At 42.8% G+C, this 22220-nt stretch overlaps 1 protein-coding gene across 1 annotated transcript in view; it reads left to right on the top strand.

The window, feature by feature from the left end:
- LOC8025309 (peptidase M20 domain-containing protein 2) overlaps nt 1-7987 on the top strand; it is a 33721-nt gene extending 25734 nt beyond the window's left edge. The window contains exons 6-7 of the mRNA XM_040502572.2: nt 2744-2989; nt 6198-7987. Coding sequence (XP_040358506.1) covers nt 2744-2989; nt 6198-6502 — 551 coding nt within the window. The 3' untranslated portion in view covers nt 6503-7987. The remainder of the gene's footprint in view (nt 1-2743; nt 2990-6197) is intronic.
- The last annotated feature ends 14233 nt before the right edge of the window (nt 7988-22220 follow it).

The raw sequence follows: 22220 nt of genomic DNA, 5'->3' as shown, positions 1-22220 counted from the left end.
GAACCCATTTCAATAAATACTAGGCAGTATTGGCGGTCGTCCTTTGTTGGAGTCCCCGCCGAACCCTGACGCAACATGGTCGTTTTAGACACGAGATTAACCGAGCTCACGTTGGCTCAACCCTCGTGTCTAACACATGCAGAGATTGCATGCCCAAACAATGGCGAACTGAGATAATTGGAGCATCACCTACTAGGTGGCGCGCACTTAAGAAGAAGGCCTTTTGATAAGCGTCATCTAAAAGTACTTATACAACCATCTCTAGAGTCTTTTGACTCGGTCCAGTGATAATCGTATGGTTTCTCGATAAGAGATAAAAAAAAAATGCAACCATCCTAATAATTTCTGTATATTAGCCGTTTAAACCGCCTTTATAATCATGAACCAATCTATATAAACTCTTCGGCTCATTTGCTGAAAGAGAAAGACGAAGTTGTTGTAAAAGGTGGCGGAGGAGGAGGAATGTATTTTTTAATCGCAGTGTCTTTGTTGATGAATAGTGATATGTGATAAACATTGTTATCTCTAAGTGAGGATTGTGTTTTGAACCTCGGAGTAAGAAACGCTTCTGCATAATTGAATTCAACTCACTCCTCTGATGCATCTTTAGTCTTACGCAACGTAGTGACCACGTTTGGGTTTATTTACAGTATTTACAGAGCTGTCACGAATAAAATACAGTCATGCCTCGTTAATATGGACCCTCTTAATATGGATACCCCGCTATATGGACACCATCATCGGGTACAAACTGGGGAAATACATGTATTTTCGTCTCATTACTATGAACAACTCACGTTATGGACGATTGATTGGGGGAACGGAGGCGTCCATATTAAGGAGACATCACTTTCATACCATGTAGCACACGACGTGGGGCTGCCGTGGGACCACTGCGCAGCCCCTACAATACCCCCTTGGCTCCATGTTTGATTTGTGCTGCCCGTGCAGCAGCCCCCTGAGGCCACACTTCGGCGAAAGGTGCCCAACTTGGGCTGCGCGTAATGCCCCAATGCGTGGCACCTCAGCTTTGCCAGGGCAGAGTTAGAACAGAGCTGGTCTCCACAGGGGCGCCAAGTGGTCATGCCCATTTTTGGCTGTCCTTGGAATCCCCTCGCGGGTCCCACGTCGGCTATGGGGGGCAGAGTGCACCCAGAGGTCGGCTCCATGGGGACTACGCTTGAGAATGCCCTTGTGCAACGCTCTCGTGGGTCACACCTCGGCTATACGAGGGCAGAGCTATCACAGGGAAGGGCTTCAGGTGGGCAACGCATTGGCGTACCCAACTTGATGTTGCCCACGCCATATTTCTGTAGGTTGTACTATCGGGGAAAAATGAAATGCGAACAGAGGAGCGCGTGGCTCGCGGTACAGGCTGCGCCGCCTGGAAGTGAGCCTAGGAGCGAGGGTGCGTGGCCTACTCCGATGTGTTCACGCCTCTCGATTGGCGCTCCCCCAGCTTCGGCAGTGCGCCTCTCAGTGCGCTGAAAGCTGTCACCGCTATCTTTGCCTGCTCGGCGAGTGCGGCGAGCTTCTTTGCAGTGCACGCGCTGAGCCAGCAAAGGTAGCGGTGATAGCTTTCAGCGCTCTAAGAGGCGCACTGCTGAACCTTGGGGGGCACAGAGGGAGGGGCGTAAACACATCAAAGTAGGCCACGCACCCTCGCTCCGAGGCTCACTTCCAGGCGGCGCAGCCTGTACCGCGAGCCACGCGCTCCTCTGTTCGCATTTCATTTTTCCCCGATAGTACGTTCGGCGATTTGGGGCCGATCTTAGCAAGGATGTGGGCTGTAAGGGGACAAAGCTAGGAATGCCCATGTTGGACCGCTTATGCAATTCATAAGATGGAATTTTCTGCTGATATCGAGAATATTTATAGGAGGTGGTTATGAACTCGCCACTAAAATAAATTGAGTCGCTCACTCAATACTCACAATAGCTTCCTTGTTTTCTTTGTTACCGTAAAAATTAGTCAATTGAAAAGCTTTGAATAGACAGTTTTCACAAATTGACTTGTTTTGGCGAGTTTTAAAGTGAAGGCGCGAGCACACCAGAAAGGTCGTTACGAGTATCTCGTTTGAAATCCCGTCCTAGCCGTGCGTCAACTCGTGGTACGTGGGTCTGTTTTATTTCTAAAACCTTCGGAACCCTGAAATCCGAAAATGGTTGGTCTGTAATGTTTCTTATAAAATAAATTAATTATTAAAACAACAAAAACAACAATAACAACAGCAAGCAGAGGTGGAATATCAACTCTTTTCCTCAGATCTTTAAATTTTAGTTGCGTAATAATATAGGACATTTTCATCTACCTTAGTTTCGAAAATATTAGTCTTTACTAGCATCTACACGGCATACATTTTTCAAAATGTATGTTTCTGTGGGTACAAAAGAATCATAATAATTATAGTGTTACTGAGTATGGGAAGTTAAACCACTGCGGTACTATCACTAACTTTATAGTTATCTGGCTGGTGCGTTATATTCTCGATTCTAAGATGCTTTATTTTTTTTAATCGCAGATACCAATAACTGTAGATTATTCATTATATTGATTTTACGAATTTTGCAAAAGTACCGAACTCAGACGCGAGGTATTTTTATATCTTTTTAAAGCTTTTTGTTTTTTCATTTTGCAGCTGGAATTTCCTTGTTTTAGGCATTCCCAGCTCTCCGAGGCGCGTGTTCTATGAAATTCTTGCGACCCGAGTAATGTCTAATTCTCCGTGTTTTACTTGTTTTAGGAATTGTTCAAGAAGGCGGGACGGTGTCCAACCTTATCCCAGATAAGTCTCAGCTGGAATTCACCATAAGAGCTCCAAATATAAACGAACTGAAAAGCCTGCAAACTAAAGTGCAAGCCTGCCTTATATCAGCTGCGGACGCAACCGGTTGCACCTCTGTCATTGAGATGGCGAGCCCCAGTGTTGAAGAACTGATTTCTAATAAGACGATGGGACAAATCTATCAAAAATACGCTGAAGACTTTGGTGGGTATCATTTCTATTGTGTTTTATACTAGAAAATTTTAGAGACCCGTTTTGCATCTCGGATTGGATAAAAGCGAGGATCGCAATATGCGTCCTCGCTTTTATTACAAAAGATGCAATTTCGCTCGCCAAAACAGGACGAAAAGTAAACAAATATGATTGAAAGGAATCGTCTTTTCATACTTTATGAGCGAAACGGAAAGTTTATGCCGAGGAAGGCCGTAATAAGCAAAAATTAGCACAAATAAGGTCCTTGGCGTATATGAGCAAAAGAGTTTTAATTAGTTCCTAAACAGCCACAAGTAACGTCTGCATGGTGGTGAGTGGCCCGGAACATTCTTCTTCCGGCAATCGCTGAGAACGGACGCAGAAACATGAGCTTACCAGGAGCGTCGGCAAAGGCCCTTGTCGGCCGTGTTTTTTTTTTTATGTCCAATGCCGAATTTGACATCAAGGTATAAGCGCTGTCTCTTCTTGAACTCTGACAACGCAGACGTGCGTATGAAACGGTACTGGATATCGTTCCACGCCCCGGACGCCGCCGCGAGGAAAGCCCTTAAAATTTACGGTAAGGTGAAAGGTCTTTCACGCGAAGATCGGAGCGCGGAAGGATTTGGCAGCGTCCAGTCGACAAGGCGGCTTGTGATGCTAAGCCTAAAGGAGGTCGTCACCCAGGAACGCCTCTCACATCAGCTGGGGATCACCAGTGTCAACGTTCTCGTCGTGGTCCCGGGCCGTGCTCCACTCTGCCACCGTTGGAAAGCGATTAGATATATCCGGCGCAAGTGTCGTGTACTGAAGTGCGACGAGCGTCATCGCTTCGCGCATGAAAGCGAGAACAGCAGGAGGACCTACGCGACAGTCACGCAGGCAGTGGTGGCGACGGAAGATGGTGCCCTTGACATGGACGAGGAAGAAGCGGAGGAGGTCACACGGGACGTTGGGACTGAAGTCCCTCCTATGGACAGCGTAAAAGGAACGCCGACGCCGAACCCGACGCCGATCTTGAGGGAGCGGAATTGACGCCAGAGCAGCAGAAAGACGCTGTGGAACCCGATCCTTGGCAATCGGCAGGCAGGAGCGCCGGGATCACACCAGTTGGTCAAGTTTCAGCCCTCGAAGGCGACGGTGCCAGCAAATTCAATGTACCAAACAAGGATAACGGCAGTGAATACGGGTCTGACATGATTGACGCCAGTGAAGGCCTTAGCAACCAGGGGACCGGCCTAGACGCTAAGGTTGTAAGTGGCCGACCGAAACGAAAAAACTGGAGCTTTTCAAACCGAAGCCACGTAATCCCCAGGACGAGCGGCGACGGCCAGGTCCTTCATAGGTGGGTCCCGTTTGCTTATTCCCCAAGCCTCTCACTTGGAATGTGACGCCGTGACTTCGCGTAATATACTCTCTCCCCCTTTCGTCTCCCCCCCCCCCCCTCCCACTCACATCTAACGCAACCCATAAAGAAAGCTTGCAGCATTTAACTCGCTCAGCTTATCATATATTTGCAATATTTAAGTGCGTCAGTCTTCTGGCCCGTGGAAGAAAGCAAAGGGATCTCAATGCTCTTTTGGAGTACCGAGACATCGCATTTTGGCAAGAGACCCAGCCTTCTATGGACGACCAAGTGCAAGCTGTGACGCGCTTTATAAAACGCCACTTCGCTTGCTATCCTTTGAGCGCGAGTGGTTAGAGCTGCGGCACATCAATTTTGAGTGACACAGCAACGGGATTCATGATCTGCCCTGAGTGGCCAACTGATAAGAACGAACGGGTTTGTGGAGTAGAAGTGCTGCATAACGAAGAGTTGCACATGTTGGTTTCGGTGATACAGCACATCACAAATTTTTGCACTGCCTCGGGTGATGCGTGAACACCGACAAGACCGTCAGAACCTAGCTTGCAGATTGGGACTTGAGGCCAGAGAATTTTCTAGGAACCACCTGGACGACGAGTTTGTCAAAGTATCTAGGGCTGAACATAGACACTGAGACACTGAGTGCTGGACGTGGTTGTTTGTACATCAGTCGACTTAGAAAAAATGCTCTAAATTCGCATGCCAGGCCGACTTCTTTGTTAAATGGGGCGTTTATTTACAATGCTGTTTTTTCCCTATTGTATGGTACCCGGTTCACGTGTTGCTGTACTTCCAAGATGATTTTGCTAAACATCACCGGTTTTTTGGTACTTTTGTTTCGGACTCGTGCTTTGAGCTCATGTTGTTATTAAGACAAAAAAAGAAAAAAAAGAAGTGGCTTAGCTTTTGTGAATAATGAACCTAAAATGAAAGTTAAACTTTTTCGTTTTAGTGATGCTGATCTCGATTGTCGCTTCGTTTGAACTTTAAAGTCTCAACCAGGACATTTCACTATCTTAGTGAAATGTCCTGGTTGAGAGCTTTAACTGTATGCATTTAGGATAATAACTGTATAAAAATACCCAGGCGTTAGGACTATTGAGGTTGCGTCCCAGTTAGGTAGACAATTATTGCGTTCAACTACATGTTTGACACTTCCGAATTCGGATCTTTGTTTTTGACACGACATTTGTTTTCGGTGAGACGATCATTTACCCGTATACAGAGCTTGGTCTGTCCTATGTAACATAATTTGCAATCAAACGGGATCCTCTACACTTATCCCGACATATTTGCCAAAGTTCCAGACTTGAGCCAAAAATGCCACGTATGAACTAAAGAAACTGCTGTAAAGCCTAAATCTTGTCTTTGTTTGGCATTTTACGCCAAGAGCTGCCATACTAATACCGAACAAGCAGAAGTGAAGCTTCACTCTGGAACTTGTTCAGCGATTTTAGCCTACTGATTCCAGATTAAGGCCAAAGTACTAGCAGTGGAAACTACCTTTGGCACTTGTTTGACGAATGGGGGCCAAGATACCTAGACTCTGAACAAAGAAAGTAAAGTTTGGCACTGCCTTTGTTTCTTCGGTCATTTTAAAGCCCTAAATTCTCAAACGAAAAAAAACAAAAACAAAAAAACTAATTGTTGTCTTACAAATCTATGCTAGCCGGGTACTGTAGCTGCTATAAATGCTTCAAAATAAACTTCAAGATAAATGCCATTTATTCATTTGTATTTGGCGTCTTGAAGAATATTATGTATAGAGATGTAATCAAGACATGATAAAGGTATAGCTATATTTGTGATAAACCAATGAACGTGATATAGTACAGTTTGTATTAATGGTTGCAGGTTTGGTCTTCGACTCAAGCAATGATGAAACCTCTGGAGGCTCGACGGATGCCGGAAGTGTATCTCATGTGATTCCTGTGATTCATCCCTTTTATAAGTTGAACACGACAGCCACCAACCACACTGCCGCCTACGCAGACGCCACACACACTCAAGAATCCTATGACACCACACTGGCAGTGGCCAAAGCACTCGCACTGACGGCCCTGGATGTGTTGAGAGATCCGGAGGTGTTGAAATCCATAAAAGACGAATTTAACGCTGAAATCAAAAGAAAAATGACTGCCACACTGTCTAAGCTGTAACAACTTAAGGATGCACGAATGTTGTTCACAGCAAGGCTGTCAGCTGTGTCAGCGCTGAACTATTCATTAATGCGTTTGTATAAAGTTTATTTCAAGTAACGGTAACTGTATTTAAAAGAAAATGAGCACTTCAAATAAAGACACGATTCCTTCGTGATTACGCTCTACACGACGGCGGACGTAAGGGCGCAAGTGTGAAGCGCCCAATAGATAATTAGATAACAAAAACGGTATGAATGAACTTTTGACATTTTGTTTTAGCTAGCACGTTTTAGTTAGTTGCAGTCCGTAGTTAAGTGAGGCTAAATCCGCTAAGATTTAATTCGAAATTAACTTTTTCAGAGTTAATTCGAAATTAACTCTAAAAAACTGCGCGAGAGACGGACACAGTTTCGCTGCCGAAGAGGCGTCAGAGTGCGACATGTGGAGATGAGTGACATGTGGTGGACGTGCTGTGAACACGTGACCAAAAGCCCGATTTAAAATTAAAATTCATCGCGTGCGTCTCACGTCGGTGCTCGGGAAGGTACTAACCTGTATAGATTTCACCGTGCTTTTTTCCTCGCGATAATAAAGGTAGCTCTGTACTGGAATGGCTTATTTGTCGTGCGTGCAAGAACTATTGCCCGTTTTGTTACCTGACCCTGCTGGGCCAAACCATTAAGTTCAAACACAGCGTCGGTACGTTTTTGTGGAATATAGAAGCCCTCGTTATACTTATGAAAGAGAACAAAGAAACAAAACATTTAGCGCCTAACTCGTCTGCCCTGATAACACATTTGATCAGAATATTAGTATCCTATAGAACTGATTATTATCCAAAAGGAAAAGAAAACATAACACAGCGGTTATTTATTCGCTTTGCTTCGCTTTGTAACTGTTCGGCACAACGATGCTGCTCTATGGCTCTTTAGGTCAAACAAGGAACATCATGTAGGAATTTGAGCGGCATTGCAAGATGAAAGTGTATTGACATCTGTGCAACGTCGCGATACTTTTTCAAATAAAGCACTTTGTGGGGTTACATTAGTTGAATGTGGCATTAATTTTACTTAATATAGCGAGCGCTTCACAAAAAATGTTTAAGGCGCCTACCTTTTATTGCGATACACATGAATAATTGATCTTTCAACCAGACGCTGCTCAATTCGACAAACGGTGACAATCCTCTTTTAAATAAATATAAATTTTCGTCTTTGTGGCATACATTTGGTCTTTGACGCAGCCTTAAAACATAATGGAGACAAATCAGGCAACCTTGGGAGGCAGGCCGTCGGTCCACCAAATCTAATCGATTGTCGAGGGTGTTGGGGTCAAGGAACCGGACTGCCTCTGGAGAGGCTTGTGGACGTGTGCTGGGGCACCGTCATCTTGAAACCACACTGACTGCAGACTGTTCGAAAGAAGCTCTGAAATTCGCTCGTTCACAGCTCCATTTAGGACGATGTGTGTATAGGTATTTGCAAGAAGGTTGCCTTAATGAAAACAAGGGCCAACAATGCGACCTTCAAATATACCGCACCACACGTTCACCGACCACTGCAATTGTTGTTTGTGTTGGCGGAGCTAGCGTGAATTTACTTCCGACCAGTAATTCGCATTGTGAAAATTTATATTTTCATTTTTTGAGACGTGGCGTCCGTCCATAGAAATTTATTAAAAAGTCTGCCATCTGTTCAGTCTAAATGGTCGCCCAATTAGGGAAATTTAGACGCTCCAAAGTCTTCGTAATTGAAACCTTGGTGGAGAGTAGGGTTGAAGCTCGTGTTCTGTTAGCCCGCTCCATACCGGAGAAAGGCTAACTCCAGAAGCCCTCGCAACTTCCTGCCTGCAGACTTCCGAATTTATATTTAGATATGCAAAAATATCAGTCTTCAACTTTTCTTTAATAACTGCGACAGGCTTACTTCGTTGCTGATTTTCAACAAATTGTGTCGAGGGAAACCGAATAAAGGCCTCGATGAACGTACCACAAGCTGGTACACGGCACGCATGATGTTGAGCGACGTAAATATCTGGTGCTGAGGAGGCAGTTAATTGGGCATTGTCATAATCAAGGACCACGTCTACTTTTTTTTTTCGCCTCCAAGCACGTGGTTTTACGATCGCCTCCAAGCACGTGGTTTTGCAAACCACGTGCTTGGAGGCGATCGTACAACACACAACACATCTTCCGGGATATGATTTTTACTAACAGCTGCCGCTGCAGCTTTTTCTTCTTTTTACTTAAAAGCTACATCGAAAAACGATTTGTGTAAAAATAATAAAAGAAAACCGAAAACGCCAGTTACCGTATATGAGAGACGCAGGCGGCGACTCAATTTTGATTCTGCTCGTGGGAACAGGTCCCGACCCGATTTTACAGAGGGGTCAAAGCTGTTGGCCGTTTGTTCACAGCAACTACGCTTTACCACACGCCACACTGTCGCATCTTCGGCAGTGAAACTGTTTCCGCTTCTAGCACGCCTTTGTGGAGTTAGTTTCGATCACCCGTGTCCGTGATCGCCAAAATTCGACACACAATCACTCGAAGTAGTATTTTTCTTCCGAAACACATAGAATATATTAGCCTGAGTAAACGGGGAATTGAAAATTTCTAATTGAAACATTCTAATGAAAACAAAAGGCGTAAGAGTTAACTACTGACTTTCATTAAATAAACATCTAATGAGCACTTTACACTAACGTCCTTACGTCCTTTGCCGTGGACAACGTAATTCCGAAGGTGTTTATTTCTAGTTCCCCATTTTTAAAGGAGCTGTGCAACACTTTCAGTGCTTTGCCCAAATAATTTGGGAGTTGGTGTCTCGACCTTTCTGAAGTAAAGAACAAAAAACCGCTTTCGCCTGCATGTCCTAGTTTTTATTTTAAAGATGGACAAATATTGAGGTTTTCGGCACCTCTCAACTCCTTCACCATCTTCCGAGTCACGTGCGCTGTGACGTCAATGGGGTTTGCGCGGGGTATTGGTGAAGCTCTCTCTCTAGAGCCATCAGTGAGCAGCGAGAACTCATCCGCTCGCGACCGCGTGACCACGTGCTGGCGCGTGGTCACGCGGCTCCGGCTCCTGGTGGATGTTCGAGCTAGCAGATAGAGCTGACGGTTTGTGGACCTAGGATAGATGGCGCTACTAAAACTGTGTAAAATAAAAGTTTTGTCAATGATACCAGGTTTTTGACGCATTTATATTTATGTTGGAACGACAAGATTTATAGAAAAGTTACCTTTCATCGAGCACGTATTCGCACAACTTGCTATCTTCCTACAGGACCCCCCATTGACATCACGCCGCGTTTTTTTCATGGCCGCCGCTTCCGGCTGCAGGTCGGGGAATATTCTAATCTTTTGCCTCGCGATTACGGGGCGGAATCACAAGATTTCGAAGGAAAGAGGTGTATTTTCTGCTTCTTGTGACAAGGTGAACAATGTCAAAAGTAGAAGATTCTAATTCTTCAGCGTTAAAATCGTTGACAGCTCCTTTAAATGCTGTCACTCTTACGTGAAAAACCTTTTATATGAAAGTGTGTGCATTGTACTGCACTTGCAAAGCAGTCAAGCAGGTTATTCCCGAGAAAAGGAGCACGACCATATCCTATAATATTTGCAGATATCGTCGTATTCGTATCCTGTTTAAGTGTTGAAAGCGTCACTTTTTTACCGGTTTAAATATCTTTAGTTGCTTACTATCCTGATTAAAAGTGTTATGCTTTAATAGTTATAATAATGATCATAATAAATCTTATTTTTCAGGTGCCCCAATACGACCAAGCGGCCATCTCTTGGGTGCACCAACGCTAGCACAAAGCAGAAAAAGCAATCAAACCATAAATCTATTTGAACAAATTAGAACAATGTTAAACAAATTAATAATTGTACAAATACAAATTAAATTAGGACAATATATACAAATTAAATTAGAACAATATATACAAATTGAATTAGAACAATATTAAACAAAAACAAAACTATGATGTGAACACAAGCTCACCTATGTAATGGCGATAACCTGAAACGGGACTTCATTGGACAATGCGGGATGGTACAATGCTGTTACGTAGCGTCTGTATGCGGGATAATGGTGAAGGTAAATGTGATGAACGAACATCGACACAAATGAAATGTCCTGTAGAGCGTAAAAGAACGTTAAAAAAAACTCCGGTAAGAAATTGAGATTAATTAAATACATCATTTACTTTAGCCGGCAGAAAATGTTTTTAATAGCTGCAGAATGTAGGGTGCCTTTTTACAGGCTGATTGTATTGCGACAGATCTTTCTCATAAAATGTTTTCTGGTGTTATGAATATTTTTTTGACCAAGGCTTGAACACTGCGAAGAAAGGAGTTGGGAAACTGCTTGAATTACAGCTCGTATTAAATATTAAAGCCCATTTTTTACGTAATATGCGCACTTCAAACTTCAAGCGACTCCTTGACCCTTCGTTCACCGATATTTTTTGCGGGCACAAGCTCAAATACTCTTTTAAATTTAAGTTTGTGCTTAAAGTGACAATATAGCATATCAGGGACTGGCACCTCAAAGTGTAAAAACGATAAACAGTATCATTGATTTTAAACAACTATATGACTTCTGTCCGTGCATCTATTGCGCAATCCTATGAGAGAGCAGATAAAAACAGTCTGAGAGATGCTGCTCAAGGTGAGTATCACACATCTGTAAAATGTATTAAATGAAATAAATTTGTGCAGTGTAATAACAAATGATAAATTGTGATGTTCAATAGATCTCCGAAACGGAATCTGGAGTTAGCCTAGTGACATAAAAAGTATTACTGCTTCCAGAACAAAAACACAGGCAAAACACATGAATTTCCCAAATGCGGAAAGCCTTTCTGGCAAAACAAAGCCGCGTTGTTGGACCTGAGATGGCGCCACCAGAAAATATAAGCAGGAATAGAGAAAGAACGGCACTTCATCATTAAAGTTTAGTGAGCAGGTTAAGTTCATATTAGAAACGTCCACTAAATGAATGCTATTTGATAAGAAACAAGGACATGGGAATGCGTGACATATTCGGGCTTACTGGAAGCTGTGTGCTTGCTGGACCAGTCTACATCAGTATTTTGCTGAACGTGATACCACGCAGAGAACGATGTCAGGCAGACGATTTGTTGGTTCGGCGAGCACGTACTGCTTCCGCTTCCCTGATAGCTTAGTGGTAAACTGAGTAAATATACGCTTAATGTTGACTTTGTGTTGTCTGCAGTCTGCTGGTTCTCAAACCTTGGTGAGCTCTGGCTTTATATTGTTTGTTAAAGCGTTATCTTTCTCCGTTTGATTTGCATTATGGATTAAAATCATGGAAGCTTCTTATTCAAGTTTTTGGAGACTTGGTGGCACTCTGCGCTTTTAGCGTACGGTACTGTTCAGGCGCATTGTACAGAAGGATTGAAAGCAGTGGTAATGCTTAACACGACAATAGATCGTGCGCGTTGTAGATGTTTAGGAACAGTAGAATTGAGAATTGCTGGAGAAGTGAAAAACATTTTATTTTAAATAAAAGACTGCGGACATATTACGTTCCTCAAACTTACATATCGATTTTCGTGTTTTTCCCTCCAACCCCACCTAACTCTCTCTGTCTTTTATTGCCCTCTGTTTTGTGCATTGAGCTAAGACGCCATGAAAACGAAATAAAGTCACGAAGAAACTGTCGGCGTTTTTTAAAGATTGTTTATGACCTCATCTTGCTTTTAGTGAAAATAAAGATATGTTTTGTTTCTCTGAGAAAATTTCAGCCATTACAGACGTTGGTGATACATCGTTAGAAGCAAAAGGCTAAATATAATATTTAATTAAGATTATTATTCAAACACTAGAGTTTCGAAATTCCTTTTAAACACACACACGCACACGCACGCAGCTTTTATGGGAAACTTTGAAAGAAAACAACGATTATGTTAATGTTTTGTTAGATCCTCAGAGGCTTTCTTCGTAGCCATCTGGAGAGTAGCTCGTCAGAGTGAAAACGTATTTTCTAAACATGTTGGCCCTCAAAATTGTCCAATTAACGGTGATGTCAATTTTGCTTGGTGAGTATATTTCCTCGCGTTTATTGAAAAGTTCCCACGAAACGCATATTTCAAAATGTTTTTTAAACATTGCTCCGTGTGAAAGGGTTTTTTCTATTTTCTATTTGTAACCGAATCAAGAGCTGACAACTAAGCAATAGGACTAGAGATGCCAAGGAGAGCTCAAAATTAATAATTATACTTTTTAAGTACATATTAAAAAAAAAAGAAAAAAAAAACCGTGAAAGCTTGAGTAACTCGGTTTGTGAATGTGAGTTGTACTGCCAGGGAGATATTTCACAAATGAATAATCTTCACGATAACTCGGTTCATAAACTAGAATTTGCTCACTAATTTTTAATTACTGAAGGTGAAGATAAGGTTACAATACCAAAAACCTCGCGCTGCGTCATCAAAGACCACTAAATAAGCACATTTTTTGAAAGATCTGAGGCTCGTGGGAATGCGGTGGTGTGCTGAAGTTACACACTGTGCAACTCTATTGCGCAAGGCTAGTGGTGCGATAACGCGCCCGAGCATTTTTTTTGCCTCTTATCATCCGCCTTTCCGCACCGCCAGCATTGCGCCCTTTGTTCGAGTGGAAACTTCAGTGCAGCACCGCACTTCTCACGTGTGTCCCGAATTTTTCTAAAATTTACTCATTGAATGGTTTTTGATGACACCCAGCAAGTTCCTAATTGCAACCATAATATTCACTTCGCCAAATTAAAAAAAAAAGGCGATGAACACATTTTAGTTAACTATCCCACTTACTGTAACGACTATCCCTCTTTATTATGTCCCACTGGCCGTATTACGCACCTGTGCAAACCGCATTATCGTTGATTTCACGGCTTTTCTTAAACAAACTCTAAAAACTGAAACAAAAGCGCATATGATTAAGAATTCGCAAAGTGTTGGTGCATTCCTAATCAACAACATGACCGGAGATCCATCGTTATTCGCGGTAAATGCGGAACATATGTTTCGCCCTAAACCTTGCTGCATCATTGCGAGCCTATTAAGAAAAATCTTTTAGTCCATCCAGGACGCCCGGAGTGTGATTTAGGATTCTATGAAGCCTAGATCTGCAACGCACTTCCTTTTTGTGTGGCGATTAAAATATTTAGCGATTTTTATAAGGTTGCACGTCACTCCAGTGGACAAAATCACCAAGAGGAGACTCGGAAAAAAACATTATAATTTTAAGGCTACTAAATATACAATAAAAGTGAAAAAAACGCAGTCGAGCTGGTGGTTTAACACTACAATTCAAATACCAAGAAGGCAGAAATTTGACCGAGTTGGTGGATCATTTCACAAGGTAAAACTGCGCAATAAACCAGACACAAGAAGTGTAGCAGATTTCTATGAAGGTGATATTGCTCGATATAAATATTTTAATCTGTCTTTTGTCTATTTTATTGTCACCTCAGTAGTGTTTTTTCTAGTTCACTAGAATGAACGTTCAGGTGAAAGTCACGGCTATATTTGTGCCTTTCGTGCCTCTTCTGTCTCGTTTTCTGGGCTGTTTTATCCTGTAAAATACCAAGCATGGGAACAAATAAGGAAACGGACAAGCACCCTCACCACTTCGAAACACAGCTACTGATTTGGTGTTTTATCTAAGGTCCACTGTAATAGAGTATGAAGGAATTCAGTTTATTCAGAAGGAGAAAGTTACGGGTTCTTCGATTGGGCTTCAATTTTGTCTGAAATTTACTTAAACAGAATAGAAGGTAATATTGACACGTTTGTGTTTTTTACTCGTAATAGGAGTTTTATTGGACGCCGGTATGGTAATGACAGTTTAATTTGTACGTTTAAGAGTGATTCAGTTGAGTCAATGGAGTACCGTAGGTTAGAAAATGTAATGATTCGCCTTTGATGAATTTATTGCTATTCAGGAATAAATTCAGTGTTTAGATCTGATGACGTGGACGGATAATGGCCCCTGTTTGGGAGATATGGGAAGGAGTGAACCAAACCCTGTTTGGGTAATTTTCATTACAAAATGGTAAAAAGAGGAGTACCGTCAGAGTGGAGAAGTACGCGTAAAAATATGTCCACTGGGTGGAAAGAGGTATTGAATGGCAAGGTGTTTTTTCAATCGGGGGCAGTAGTCAAACGGTCCCTTCTTGTATTCGGTAGAAATTACTGGAAGTTTTAAGCCTAGTTCCTGCTGAGCAAAATATGGTTAAAATGTAGTTTCGGTGCCATAATGTTAGATTTTTGCGTCCGCATTCGATTATCATCTGCATACTTTGTATCCGCATACAATCCGCACGCGAAAAAATTCCAAACTGCATCCGACCCGACATTTGCGCATCCATTTTACGTCATAAAATCAACCGTGAGTGAAACAAAAAGCATCTGGATGCTACCGTTTTCTTATCTGTGTACAAAGAACTTTTCAGGTCACAATACAAAGAAAGTAATTTTTTTGTATTTTCTTTCTATCGCATTTATATAAGACGTGATCATCCTTCCAGAGACACTTCGCATCAATGGAAAGATGATCGCAGTTATTAGATTGTCCTGGGAGTGCGCGAGACTTCACCTAGAAGATGCACCACAAAGGAATGACACTTTAATATATATTTTCTTTGTAACGCTCACTTCAAGCTGACGTGTATTTCTAAACATGAAAATTAACGAAAGACAAAATAGTAACAACTCGCCATTTTATATATATATATATATATATATATATATATATATATATTTAAAAAAATCTGAGAGAAAAGGCGGTTAGACATCGCAGCGAAATATTCATACATACATCGTGAGACGCTGGTGCACCGAGGGGCGAAGGAAGCCTTTTCTTGTTTCTTGTGGTTTGTACGTTTTGTGTTTTTATTGCCCGAAAAATGTTTTGCGCTTTTTCCTTGCTAAGCAAGAACACGCCTTTCCGAGACAATTGACGCCTCTCCATTCTTTAATATTTCAAGAAAATGCATTTTTGGCATAAGGGAACGCTCAAAAGCGATCTTTAGTGATGATCATGGCTTTATTTGGAATAAAGAACATTTTTTTCTCAACTTTTACTTTTTTTCTGGGAGTAATTTTCTCCAGCAAAACATTCGATGGCGTACTTTATAGACGCCCACTTATTCACTCTACACTCTGCGATCGCACACGCTTATGGGCCGCCTCGACAAAAACTTAGGTCCGGACTAGCGGACATCTGCATCCGATCCACATCCCCAGCCCCTGGCATCTGCATGCTATCAAAAATTTGCAAACCTAGATTCATTTTTATATACATGCACCAGTTGACTGGGAATAACCGTGAATGATTCGTTGGTAATCCGCGGATATGCAGGGCTCTACAGATTATCCATGCATTTCGCACAACCTCAAGGAAGTAGCATCGAAATTTGATATTGCTCTTGTATTCAGGGAAAATCATAAGCTCGAACTGTGAACAGGTTTCTCTGAAGGTGGTCGACAGTTTCCTATAAAACATAGAAATATCTCGGTTTCTTGTGAAGGGGTTGTTTATAGCATTCCTTTAGGGTGTAGGTATTACTTCGTGCAGGTCGCTGTTTAAATAGTAAAAGTTTGTAATCATAAAAAGGCAAAAAAAGAAGCTGCATACTTGTGAGCTTGCAAAGCGTGGTGAAGAATGTGATGGTTGCAAACCGGTGTGGGAATATACATCTCCCTTAAAACAAGGAAGGAGAATTAATAGACGAATTGTGAAGGAAACGATGCTGCATGCTAGCTATGGCAATTGTGTGTGCCAGTTGTATTTCTCGTTGAATAAAAAAAAATGTCTTTGGTTGTTTAATGGGGTTCAGTGCTAAAAGCAGTCTAGTGAGGGTCCACATTTATCTTAGTCCTATGTTTTTGGTTTTAGGTTACCCCGAGCAGGGAATGATCTTTTGTCGTGCTCCTTGTTATCTTGTTGCGAGTTGTTGCCAGGAGGTTAGTACCCGGTGGACGGTTGTATAAATGTGGCGGTGAGAATTAAAATTAGATGCTTCGTTTTGAGGCATTGTGTGTGCTTGTCCGTTTTTTCGTTTCTCCCAGTCTCGGGTTTTCTATTACAAGAGTCCGACTGCCTAGGGGTTTTGATTTGTCTCAAGGCGTCGTAATAGACTTTGCACCAAAGTTTGGGCCTGATGTTTTTCAGCTATGGGTTAACGAATGACCTTAAAAACTGCCAGTGCTTTTCCCCTTTTTAAAACCTACGGCTTTAGTTCATCGAGACCCGCGTGTGTTTGTCCTGACAATTTCGCTTTGAGAAAGGACACATTTCCAAGACTCTGAGGAGAACGATATCATCATCTCTGTTGGCTGAGTACAGATAGGTCATCTTGTCGCTCCACGTTTTGTAGTTTTTATTATCACGTTCAGCATCGCTCATAACGGCGCCGCTCACTTAAACACTTCTGGGAAAGTGATGCATCGCTGAAATGGCCACGACAGAACCTAATTTGCCGGTCTAAGAATTTATATTCCGGTCGGTTTCTTGGCACCATGTACATTACGCAAGCATTTTTTGGACTAATCAAAAAGGAACGAATAAGCGTGAATGCGCTGTGCCACTGCGGGAGTTTACAAAGTCCCACTGTCGTGTTTTGGCACCAACGTCGGCCAAACAAGACGCCTTTATATGAAAAGATCGCGACAGAGCAACTTGTTCGTGCTCGATACCGGGAGGGGCGAGCCATTTTGGCGTGTTGTTCACCACTAACGTCTTACTAAAATGATATATGCGAAATATAAATAGGGCGACAAAAATACAGTTATGACCTAAATAGTGGAAAATATACTGAGCCTCTTGAAGATAATTCGATATATAAATTTTGCTACACTTCGTGCTTTCAAAATGTTAGTTGTAATATTGGTGACTTAAGTTTCCGTTTACGATCTCTATTTAATATAAAACTTAGAAATGAAAAGACAGCAAGGACGGTTATAAGATATCAATAATTATAATTTATATACATGCCTATTTGTTTTATTTTCAGAGACTGTGGTTGTGAACGGCTTTGTGAGTATGGCTACGTTATCTTTCAGGTTCCTCCCAGCCTGAGTTAAAAATAAACAAAAGAATGAAAGACGGGGAAAACAGCTCAGAAAACACACACTACGAACAGAAACAAACACGACAGGACGATGTTACAGCATTGTCCTGTCGTGTTTGTTCCTCTTCGTAGTCCGTGTTTTCTGAGCTGTTTTCCCCCTCATGTATAGCGTCAACCAACTGGCCCAGTTCACCACCTTATAAAAGAATGAAAGACGTTTACAATTCGCTGTAATGCCGAATTAGAGCGCACCTCTTGAGGAGGAGGAGGGAAGGGCATGGAGGAGAGGGTATGCCCCTCTTCTCCCTCCGTACCATCCTCTCCTCCTCTCCTACTCCTCTTCTATTTAGCGCGAAATTTTCGCTCAATTTAGCTGGAAATCTAGCGAAAATTATCCCGCGAACTTTATTGGGGAAATGTTTCCATAATGCAATGCACGGTTACGCCCGGTTGCATTATTCCCACAATGCAACGCGCGGGGTTACGCCGAGGGCCACGCCGACGGAGAGCCGCTCAACCCGGAAGGGGGCGCACTAGGAGCCCTGCGCTCTAAAAAAACTGCCTCGCATTATATTACTTCTTAACGAATTACGATCCACCTTTGGGCGAATATGTGCTGCCACTTAGACACGCGACTGGGTTCGAGACTAAGTGGCTGGAAAACAACGCGCCCGCAAGGCCTCTCCTAGCCGTTCGACACCAAAAACATCAGCCACATTCTGTTCACCCATTGAGGCGCTGTGACCTAGATACGGCTCCCCAAACTCGCCTTTGTCACCATCGTGGGTTATCTTTTGCCCCGAAGTCGCCAAAAAGAAACCCTTTTCTTTCTCTGCTCGGCCAGAAGGAAGAGAGAGAGAGGGTACTAAAACAATTTACTCTCAAAGCGATGTGTCTACAAAAGGTCCATTACTTTGAATCCTAGACAAAATTTCATTATTTAAAGTCGGGATTTGCATTCCTCAAACAAGGCTAGCCGGGAACACACCTTATTGTACTATCTATACACGTGATTTAGAAGAAAGCTCTAAAATTACGCTAATTCAATGAAATTCACCAGTTAATTCTACGAACAAATTTAACAGTGTTGATATACTGCTGCTAAGAACAGGGCCGACGGATATCGCAAACTAATATTTCTATGATATTTTATTCTGCGTAACTAAAGTTGTCAACATAGAAAAATTTCAAAATATTGAGTCCCTTCCCTAACGTTCTGCCGCCAGAAGGGGGTTTCATTAGGGGTCTGACATGAAGGTAGATTGTACTTTTAAATACGTCATTGGAAGCACAGGAAACAATGAGGCAAACAAGCAAATGGCGCAACCTATAAAAATAAAAGACTACAGATTAAGAAAGCACGCGGAACGAAGAAGAAACCAATGATAAACGCCTTGCTGTGATAACGAGGGTGACGCACTCAATTTGTTGTTCCGCGACACGCATTTTTAGTTCATAAAAATCAGAAGTATACAAAAAAAAAAGGCAGTAACAGCCTCCACTGTAAAACAAAGAGAAGCTCTACTAACACCTACCGCTCTCAAAAACAAAGTCTACGAAAGCACTATTCGCAAATAAGACAATTAGCTTTGATGGGGGAGAAAACACAACAACATTACCAACTATGACAATGAATGCTTCTCCTCGAATTATGCTACCCTGTAATGTGCTGGAAGCCCCAAGATGGCAAAGGGAGCACATAAACTGGCAGCCGACGCCACCAAAGGAGATGAAGGGTGGAGGCAACACCTCCCTTATTGAAATATGGGAACGGTGCGGAAGAAAACTAGGACCAGAGTGGAGGGAGAGAAATTTGCCTGAATAAGGCCAGCTTAGGTGACAAAAGTTTGCTCGGGCTTCGCGCACCTCCCGGCAGGCGCACTATCGGTTTAAGGCAAACGTGTGCGCGAATAAGGACGGCCCCTTGATGGGCTCTCATCGTCCCCTTACATGTTCCGCCATCTCCCGGCGTTCTTCAGGAATGCTCCTTGACGAAGCGTTGCCGTTCAGGCACGTTTTGTTTCTTCCACTCTGATTAGGACCAAGTGGAAAAAGTACGCGGGACATGTGCCAAATGAAAACAGATCCTTTACTAAAGAAATAGCAACAAACCAAATAACTACTGAAATGAGATATATGCGCACGAGAGCTGGGGCATGGCCATACTGAGAAATCTCAGAGACGGGAGAAAACGAAGACAAACACAAACAGAAGTACGGATATAACCACAAATGCAATTTTGTGTACAGGAGTCTCCTTTAGATGCAGCGAAACACTCCATGTCATGAAGAACGACTCTCGCGAAGCCTACAGAGAGTAGAATAGAACGGTTTGACGTGCCAACGTTTAGTTGAAATAATACTAATCATATATAATCAAGGTAGAAGACGTTGATTATAGATCGAGACTTTTTAGACTTCCGGGTTGAGCGGCTAGGAGTAGATCGAGACTTTTTAGTGTTGTGTCGTTTACCCGCAGTCTCGGGGTTTTTTCAACCCTGTAGAAGACCTTACTGCGTCCCGTCCGCCTGCCACGCCCCCGTCAACCCCCCCCCCCCCCCCCCTCCGGGAAGCTGTAGTAATGAAAGAAATACGAAAGGACCGCATTTTCACGCTGCCGTCACTGAGGGCACACCGCTGTAATTCTCGTCGTTCGTGATTCCAAGCATGTTGTTTTATTGTTCTCTTAAAAAAACAATAAAAACGATTTTACTTTATTTTTTAAATGTTTTTTTTTTCTCAGGCTTCTTGGGAACAGAGCACGCTGCCTAATTTTTTTGTAGACATTTGTGACGCGCATTTCTGTACCTATGAAAGAACTAAAGAAACCGAAACTGAACAATCTCCATTCTCAATTCTGGGCCTCCGAAAACGGAGGTGACGTAGGGAGTGACGTCAAGTGTGAATAGTCGGTATCGGTAGTATTTAGTAGATCGAGACTCTGGTTCCCGCGGTGGGTTGTAACAGCACGGTGGCGCGATCGTTTCGTGGAATCTGTCAACATGGACGACAACGCCGCTCTCCGCGAGCGAGTTCGGGCTTCCGTTCAGTGACCTAACACAAACGGAACGGGAGTACGTGTGTGGCGGCCTTCGCCTAGAGGTCTCCACAGGCCGATGTTTAAGAGCCCGGCCCGGCCCAGCCCGCTGTTAGCTTGGCCCGGGCCCGCCCGCGGCCCGCTGTCAATGTCCGACAGCCGGCCCGGCCCGGACCGACATTTTAATTTAGACGGGCCTGCTCAGGCTCGTTCCATTTTTGCCCGGTATCAAGCTGAGTTTACGCAGAATGGCAGGCCAGTCTGCCACTACTGCGCATATTTATTACAGTGTACTTAAAAGTCAGCATAATTCTTTATTGTCACACGTATAATTATATTAAAATTAAATGGGCAATAAATGTTTACAGTAAAATATAAGCACACAAAAACACGCATGAAAAACATTCCTTGACGTGCCTTCTGAGTCGAGATAAATTATATTATAAAGAAATACTAAACACTCCTTTTCGCGAGACGAAGTGTAATATTGGATGAATATAAATGCAAGAAGTCCACTTAAATGTATACCAAGTCATGCAGTTACTGAGATAAATAAGCACTCGGGACATGAAACCATCTAAAATACATAGCGAAACTCCGTTGACGAGGAAAATTAGACACTTTTAAGGCGACAAACTAATTAACAATACAGCAATGCGCCCAACCAGTCAACGTTGGAAGGGTCGGCGAGATCGGTACTCGGACACTTTCAAACAAAACAGGGCTTTAAAATAAAAATGTACTCCTATGAAACAGAAACGAAATATTTTCCAAGACTCGGGTTCATATTAACAAATAGTAGAGGGAGTGTTCTTAGAGGTTCTTGCGCAAAAATAGATTATTTACCGTATCTGCCTTTGGGCAGGTTCTCCTTTCCTGGATGAGAAAGCCAGCAGCACTGAAGTTCCTCTCACTGGAAGCACTCGTGGCGGGCATACAGAGTAGTTGCTTGGCGAGTCGAGATAGTCCTGGGAACTCACTCTGATGGCACTTCCAAAAGGTCAGAAATTCGCTCTCACTGACGTTTGGAAAGTCTGCTTTCAAATATCGCTGAAGCTCGTCAGATCCTTCAGTACTTGCCCCCCAGTTGATTCTCCCACATCTTCCCATTCAAGAAAGTCGTCCGACGTCGTCTTTGCTCGCTTCATTTTTTGGGGTCCTGAGAGCTCTGAATCTCGGCTCATGCAAGCCGAATTTGATTTCAATCGCTGCCCGACGTTCTCGAGGACTTCACAGCGATCACTGTCAGAAAGCATGCGAAGCTGACAAAACTGGGGCCAAAGAAATGTAGCAATCATGTGAATGTCGTGAGCTTCAAACTTTGCTTCAAGGCATTCTGCCTCTCGCTCCTTGATCCGCGTGAGCTCATCGCCACGGTGGTATGATGCGCTCAAGAGAGGTAGGCGTTTATTAAACAATGATGTCAACCAGCGCCTGGTGCTGGTTTGCTACATTGTGAAATGAACGGAAGCGAAAATCATAAAGATAGAAGAGAGAAAGGTAAACAGAAAAATATAGAAGAGAGAAAGGTAAACAGAAAAAGATAGAAGAGAGAAAGGTAAACAGAAAAAAGTAGAGGGAGGAAACACACAAAACCAAAGTATTAAAAACTAAAAA

The sequence above is a fragment of the Ixodes scapularis genome, unplaced genomic scaffold, assembly GCF_016920785.2.
Source record: "Ixodes scapularis isolate PalLabHiFi unplaced genomic scaffold, ASM1692078v2 PGA_scaffold3__209_contigs__length_174095766, whole genome shotgun sequence".
NCBI classification, from domain to species: domain Eukaryota; kingdom Metazoa; phylum Arthropoda; class Arachnida; order Ixodida; family Ixodidae; genus Ixodes; species Ixodes scapularis.
The sequence above is the reverse complement of the archived record's forward strand: the minus strand, read 5'-3'. Positions and strand labels throughout refer to the sequence as shown.